General features: G+C 43.0%; 1 protein-coding gene across 4 annotated transcripts in view; it reads right to left on the bottom strand.

Moving 5' to 3' along the window:
* The window catches only part of STKLD1 (serine/threonine kinase like domain containing 1), a 57447-nt gene extending 50082 nt beyond the window's left edge, over positions 1–7365 (bottom strand). For all 4 annotated transcript variants that reach the window (XM_030207717.1, XM_030207716.1, XM_030207715.1 and 1 more), the window contains exons 1-3: positions 7314–7365; positions 5876–5986; positions 2464–2508 (exon numbers count right to left, since the gene is read on the bottom strand). In XM_030207717.1, the coding sequence (XP_030063577.1) occupies positions 2464–2508; positions 5876–5986; positions 7314–7328 (171 nt within the window). In that variant the 5' untranslated portion in view covers positions 7329–7365. The remainder of the gene's footprint in view (positions 1–2463; positions 2509–5875; positions 5987–7313) is intronic.
* Positions 7366–7613: the final 248 nt, after the last annotated feature.

Raw genomic sequence — 7613 nt, forward strand, 5'->3', positions numbered from 1 at the left:
AGGGGGTGTTGATGCCCCTGTATAAATCGTTGGTGAGGCCCCACCTAAAGTATTGGGTTCAGTTTTGGAGGCCGTATCTTGCTAAGAATGTAAAAAGAATTGAAGCGGTGCAAAGAAAAGCTACGAGAATGGTATGGGATTTGCGTTACAAGACGTATGAGGAGAGACTTGCTGACCTGAACATGTATACTCTGGAGGAAAGGAGAAACAGGGGTGATATGATACAGATGTTCAAATATTTGAAAGGTATTAATCCACAAACGAACCTTTTCCGGAGATGCGAAGGCAGTAGAACGAGAGGACATGAAATGAGATTGAAGGGGGGCAGACTCAAGAAAAATGTCAGGAAGTATTTTTTCACGGGAGGTGGTGGAAATGAAAACGGTAACGGAATTCAAACATGCGTGGGATAAACATAAAGGAATCCTGTTCAGAAGGAATGGATCCTAAGGAGCTTAGCCGAGATTGGGTGGCAGAGACGGTGGCGGGAGGCGGGGATGGTGCAGGGCAGACTTATACGGTCTGTGCCAGAGCCGGTGGTGGGAGGCGGGACTGGTGGTTGGGAGGTGGGGATGGTGCTGGGCAGACTTATATGGTCTGTGCCAGAGCCGGTGGTGGGAGGCAGGGATAGTGCTGGGCAGACTTATACGGTCTGTGCCAGAACCGGTGGTGGGAGGCGGGGCTAGTGCTGGGCAGACTTATACGGTCTGTGCCCTGAAAAGGACAAGTACAAATCAAGGTAAGGTATACACAAAAAGTAGCACATATGAGTTTATCTTGTTGGGCAGACTGGATGGACCGTGCAGGTCTTTTTCTGCCGTCATATACTATGTTACTATGTTATGTTACATATAACTTGGTCCTATCTTTATCTGGTTTCACTTAGGTGGTTAAGTACTGAATATCACACTTAACTGGATAAGAGATAGCTGGTTACTTAAACCCGGACAGACCATGCCAGTGCCCAGACATGGCCCTGCATTGAATATCCAGGTGTAACGCCAGTGGCGGCCAAGAAAACACTGATGGCCATTGGCTGAATACTTACTCCTTAATCTCCATCATGACCAATTATTCTCTCTCCTTCATTCCTTTGCATATTCACATAGAGCCTCCTATGCCTCCACAACGAGCATCATTACAAGCCATAAGAATGGCAGCCAAAAGTTTTTCAGATGTGCATGCTAGGACAGTCGAAAAAAACACCACCTCACACAAAAATGAGGACAAGATACTACTCAGCAAATTAACTTTTTTGGGCTCTAGAAAAGCAGATCCATCATGGATCCATCTGAAGGCCTGTGCACCTGCATTCATCCTGCTTGTCAACAGAATACAAGCAATGAGAAACAAGGGCATATTTGATTTACACGCGTTTCAATCTGAACCATCATCAGAAGAGTATGAAGTGTGTTTGTTTTGACCTATAACAGGAAACGAAAGAAAGCTTACTATTTAATATATCCGCCTGTGTGGTCTCTACTACTGAGAGAAAACACTGGCATTAGGTCTCGCACTGCAGTCTACATGTTTCTGGAAATAAAATACACCATATTACATTCACATCAATCACATTTTTTCAGTATTACAGAAACTCTTCTGACCCATCTGGCATTTGCCACATTTATTTGATTTTATTCTTTAGAAAACAGATTTCAAAGCATCAACACCTATAACCCCTTTTAATGTTTTTTCAGAAAAGGAAAAAACATGGCACTATTTTCAATTTCAGTTCAATGGCAAGCAGGATGGCAATTTTTCTGCAGGTTTTTCTTTTGTTTCTTTCCATTATTTATTTATTTATTTTTCACAATATAGGGATCTTTTACTTAAGGTTTATCTTGCAGTTCTCTTTGTCAGTTTCATAGTAACATGGTAACATAGTAAATGATGGCAGATAAAGACCTGTATGGTTCATCCAGTCTGCCCAACAAGATACTTTATATGTATACCCCAGTTTGATTTGTCCTTGCCTTTCTCAGGGCACAGACTGTAGAAGTCTGCCCAGCACTGTTCTTGTACTAAGTTCTGAAGCTAACGTCGAAGCTCCTTCAAATTTGCACTCCAGCCCATCCCTATCTATTCAGTCACGATCAGGGCATAGACAGTAGAAGTCTGCTCAGCTCCTGTTTTGTTTCCCAATTACCGGTTTCAAGGTATACTTATGAACACCTGCAGCCAATCAGCCAGCTGTCCTCACTGAAGCTGAATGTACAACTGGAAAGAATGTGCAGAGCAGGGCTTGCCTTAACACCAAGACATCATATGTGAATTATACAAGAAATGAGTGTCAATGAATTATGGCAATTTGTATTTCCTGCACATTCTTATTGACTCTAAGAAACAATGAGAAAAATATTGCTAAAAGGCTGAAATGTTCTTATAAAGGAAACACATTTATTTCACTACAACCAAAAGCTACATCTATCCTACATAAATGATTGTTTAAAATAAGTTAGATACCTCATTTAGGGCTTGATTTGCTTCATCTTCATCAATGCATTCAACCTGAAAGATACGTTTACAAACACTTCATAACTGCATTGAATGGTCAAAACAGAGGTGGAGTAATGCTTGGGGGGGGAATGGGGATTGACTTAGTGCACTCCAGAACTACAGTGATGTGCAAAGGTCTGGAATAAGCAGCTCTTAATGCTGTTTTGAAGCTTCAGCATTAATTTTTTTTATATAACTGTAGATGATACAGTGGAAAACCATACATTATGGAAGTAATTCTCTATAGATTGCCTGAAATTAGATGATGGGATTATGTGCACCCTGCAGAGTTGTAGCAAGCTAAGTGCAGGCTGTGCAGCTACACAGGTCGCAAGGGAGGCAGGGGGCTCCAAAATTGTGTCCTGTCCGATGCCTTTCCTGTTTGGCTGTGATGCAGTGGGCAGGATAGGAGCTCTAGGGGGCATGTCACCCAGGGCATGTTTGCAACTCAGGACGGTCCTGGCACTAAGAGTGAATTCTAAATCAGCAATTGCATATTATAGAATACTAGTCACATTTTCACACCTAACTTTAGGAGCAAGCACTTAAAGCTAGCTCAATGACTTGTGTAAACGATCGCACCTAAATGTAGGCAGTTAGGCATGTAAATGGTAACTCACCTTGAGCCACTTCTGAAAAAAAGGTGTGAGCAAAATCCAAAGCCAAATCCAGCACTGTATTCTATAACACACCCCTGATCCCATGCCCCTCCCAGGTCCACGACTATCTTGCACTTGCCTGCTATGGACTTTATGTGCACAATTTATAGAATGCTGATTAATGGCAGTTACGTACATAACTTCTAATTGATGCCAATTAGCACCAATTAACAATTATAGCCAATAACTTGTCATCAATGCCAATTAGCAGCTCATTAAGGGGTCATTTTACAAAGCCGCGCTAGCATTTTTAGCGCACACTAAAAATAAGAACGTGCTAAACGTTAGAGTCACCCATATATTTCTATGGGCATTGCTACCATTTAGCACACCTTTGTAAAAGGACCCCTAAGTAATTAAGTTACATGCATAATTGCCACTATTCTCTAACTGATAGAAAAGAAACAGGAGTGTGCAATGCTTGGCAACAAAGTATTTACTTTAAAACATCAAATTGCACAAAAATGAAAGCAAAAACAGCGACCAAACCACTTATCTGAACTTGTAGAACACACCACTGTGGAAGCTAAGCCTTAGCTGTGTTCTACATGTTCAAATAAGTAGCTTGGTTGCTAAACTAAATTTTTGTTTTGGTTTCAGCATCAAAACCAACCCGAAATCTATGGCCATGTTTCAGTTTTGGCTGAAAAATGAAACTTACTGCCACCCACCCTCCCACCCACACCCCCATTCTTCCCTCCAACCAAACAGCCTCAGCTTGGCTCAGTTCAGCTCGACCCCCTCCCCTCCGAACAAAGGTAGCCCCCACTCCTTACACCCCTGGACCTACCCATAGACCCCACTGGGAGCAATTCTCAGTCGCTGCCCACTCCATCTCCACCGTCAAAATGGTTGTCGTGATCTTAAACAGAAGTCTCACAAGACTGCGACGGGAATTCAAAGCACCCATTTTGACAGCAGAAACGGCATGGACAGGGGCAATTGGGGATTGCTCCTATCCCAACTACACCATGAGATCACCAGGGGCTCTAAGTAGGCCCGGAGCGGTCCCTAAGGGTGGGTCTAGAAGAGGGAGTGGGGGCTACCTTCTTTCAGGAGGGTGGAGGAAGAGGGAGTGTGAGGAGGGAGTGGAGGCTGCAACTGTTCAGGAGTGGGGGAGAGGAAAAAGGGAGTGGAGGCTGTTACCTTTCAGGGGTAGGGCCAGTTTCAGTTTTGGCTTCAGTTCTAGTCAAATCCAAGTGTCAATTTTTGGCCATAATTCTGTTTCGGTCACCCTCTTGGCTACATATTCCAGGACAACAATGTCCCCATGCCATCAAGCAAAAGCAGTTGCTGACTGGAAAAAAATCCAAGAAAATCTCTACCCTCGACTGGGTAACTCAGTTACCAGACTTGAATCCAATCAAGAACTTGTGGAATGAAATAGCACTGGAATTATCCAAGCAGCATCCTGCATCAAACAGAGCTGAAGGGGCACTCACTGCAGCCTGGAATCAAATGGTCACCAGCCACCATCTTCTAAAGCTGGTCCATTCAATGCCAGGATGGTACAAGGCTGTCTGCAAGAGTAAAGGCTGACTTACTAAATACTAACCATCACTACCCCCCCCCCCCCCCCCCCCATGGTCATTTTTTTGGCACGTTACAAAAAAATTAAATACATTTATTTTAATTATATAATGTCACGGACACAACATCTGAATAGTAGCAGAGACATACTGAAATTGCAATGTATAGAGCAGTATCTGTGTTTTATGTTGTTTCATATCTGTAGCATGCATTATTTATTTATTGATTGGCATTTATTAACCGTCTTTATGAACTGATTCACCCAAGGCGTTGTACAACAGGTCCAGTTTAACATAAAACTTACAACAACATAACAATAGTAAAATGACCAAATATAAACATAAATACAATAAATGAGGTAAACGTGGCAATATGATGTCCATTATAGCATGAAAGAGTATTCAAATAACATAGATATAATATTATGACTGAAATAGCATTACAGAATCATTGCGCAGGAAGCCACAAAGAATAACACTAAATAAGCACAAATTTTAAAAATGAAAATTCCATATTGCAAACAACTTAGGCCAGACTTTTGCACACCACTGTACATAATGCAACATGCAGACTGTAAGAGGGGCAGTAACTATTACTGGAATTACTAACACAAGACAGCACTGTCTGTCAGAATGAGCTTTATGTTGTAGGCTCTAAGGTCCTCTTTTATCAAGCTGTGCAAGTGTCTCCCAGTGCGGTAATGCCGACAAAGCCCATTCACTTTGACTTGGCTCTGTCAGCATTGTTGCACAGCTTGATAAAAGAGGCACTAAGTCTAGTATCTCAATTTGCCTTTTGTTCTAGGTAGTCACATGAACATAAGCAGAAGCATAACTCAATGCACACCACACTTCTCTCCCAACCCTAACCTAACCTTTCTTGTACGACAATGTAAGTTAATATAATCAAAATTGTTATTAGAATGTACCATGTGTTATGTATTTCCCAACAATTTCTGAAGTGGAAGGGCCCTGGATCTCTGCCAGGGGATTGTAAGCAGGTAGAGTTCTAGTCAAGTGACAGATTTGGGTAGATGGTACTCTAGTGAGGCACCAGGCTTGGGTATATAGTGTTCTGGAGCTCTGATGAGGTGCCAGTAGAGCTTCAGATTTCAGGGGTGAGGTATTAAGACCTAAACGGGTAAAGCTTTGAATGGTAGCAGCACTTTGGGAGTACTTGTTCCAGCTCACCTTCTTAAGCACAAACATTTTGGTCTCTTGCAACTGATTGTCTTCCACCATCAGCATTTTGCCAAGGGCTGTAGGTGGCACTGGCACTGGCTCCGGCTCCAGTTCCACCACCTGCACAGAGAGATAAGTATAGAGAGCGGGCTAGTGTAGTTTCTCTAATTTTGCTTGTCTTGTCTAAATATGTTGTAATCCTCCCTTATATTTTTTCCTTTTTGTTTTTGTTCTGTCTTGTTATAAAATGTATTTTTTTTAATTATAGAGAACATATGACTATGTATGTGCAATACCACCTTTTTGTGGTGCAACCAAGGCAGTTTACATATGATATTATATATATGTACTTTCTTTATCCCTAGTGGGCTCACAGTCTAAGGGCACCTTTTACAAAGCTGCGCTAGCAATTTCCACATGGCAAATGCGGCAAAGCCCATAAGAACTGAATGTGCTTCGTTGCATTTGCAATGCCAGAATCACTAGTGTAGCTTTGTAAAAGGAGCCCTAAATTTTTTGTACCTGGAACAATGGAGGGTTAGGTAACTTGCCCAAGGTCACAAGGAGCTCCAATTGAGAATCAAACCCAGTTCCCCTGGTACCAAACCAACTACATTAATCATTAAGCTACTCCTCCACTGGATCCATTATTTTTCACCACTGGCAAACCTTGTCCAGCTTTTGTCCTTAGTAACCAAGGGCTTGTTGTCCTGTTTCTTTCTTCAGGAAACACCATGAAAATCAGATCTACTATTCCATGTAGGGCAGGCTCAAGCATTCGCATGACTAGAGGGCAGCAAAGAGTAGCTGCACTCAAAGCAAAACAATAGTCAAAATATATCGGCAGAACAGTTTCAATATTTAAAAGTATGATGTTGAAATGTGTAATCAATGATCGTAGTGGGATGAAACACGATTGCTAAGTAATTATCAAAACGTGTGTATGTGGGGAGGGAGGTTGAGGGACTAGCAGCTTGCTGCACCTCATGCCTGGAACAGACTTCCTGAGCCTGTGCGTCTTGCCCTGTCTTTGGCCGTTTTCAAGCCCAAACTTAAAGCCCACCTCTTTACCACTGCTTTTGACTCCTAACCACTACTCACTTGCCCTGTCCTTTAACCTCACCTATTTATTCCCTTACCCTTAATTGTTCTGTCTGTCTTATCTAGATTGTAAGCTCTTTGAGCAGGGACTGTCTTTTTGTGCATGGTGTACAGCGCTGCGTATGCCTTGTAGCGCTACAGAAATGATAAATAGTAGTAGTAGTAACTTGAACATTAATTGAGAGGAATGTAAGGGCTCAAAGTTCATCTAGGTGCCCAATACCCTTGCACCAGCCCTAAGTCTAATGCATGAAGCACAGCAAGACAGATCTGGATCACGCTGTCCTGAAGGCTAGAAACCTGCTGGTAACCCCTGGCCAGCGCAAGCTGCTCTCTCGGACCATACCTTGTACCGCTGCATGGTCCTTACGTAGTACCAGCCTACTCTCTACCTCCGAAATCTAACGTGTAAGTGGCGCTTGCTTCGCTTGCTTTGTTACTATAGAAACGTCGGAGCACGCAGGCGCACTTCATTCATTCCGCCTCCCAGCCCCGACGCAAGCGCACCTCAGACCGGAAGGCCTATGGGGGCGGTGCTGCCCTTGTATTGGTGCGCAGGCGCACTCATTCTCTGAGTCTGTGCTTAAGCGGATGGTGTGAACTGCAGGTTGGGAGCAAGCAAGAGGTTTATAACCAAGACGGTTTG

The sequence above is a fragment of the Microcaecilia unicolor genome, chromosome 6 (assembly GCF_901765095.1).
Source record: "Microcaecilia unicolor chromosome 6, aMicUni1.1, whole genome shotgun sequence".
Lineage (NCBI taxonomy): Eukaryota > Metazoa > Chordata > Amphibia > Gymnophiona > Siphonopidae > Microcaecilia > Microcaecilia unicolor.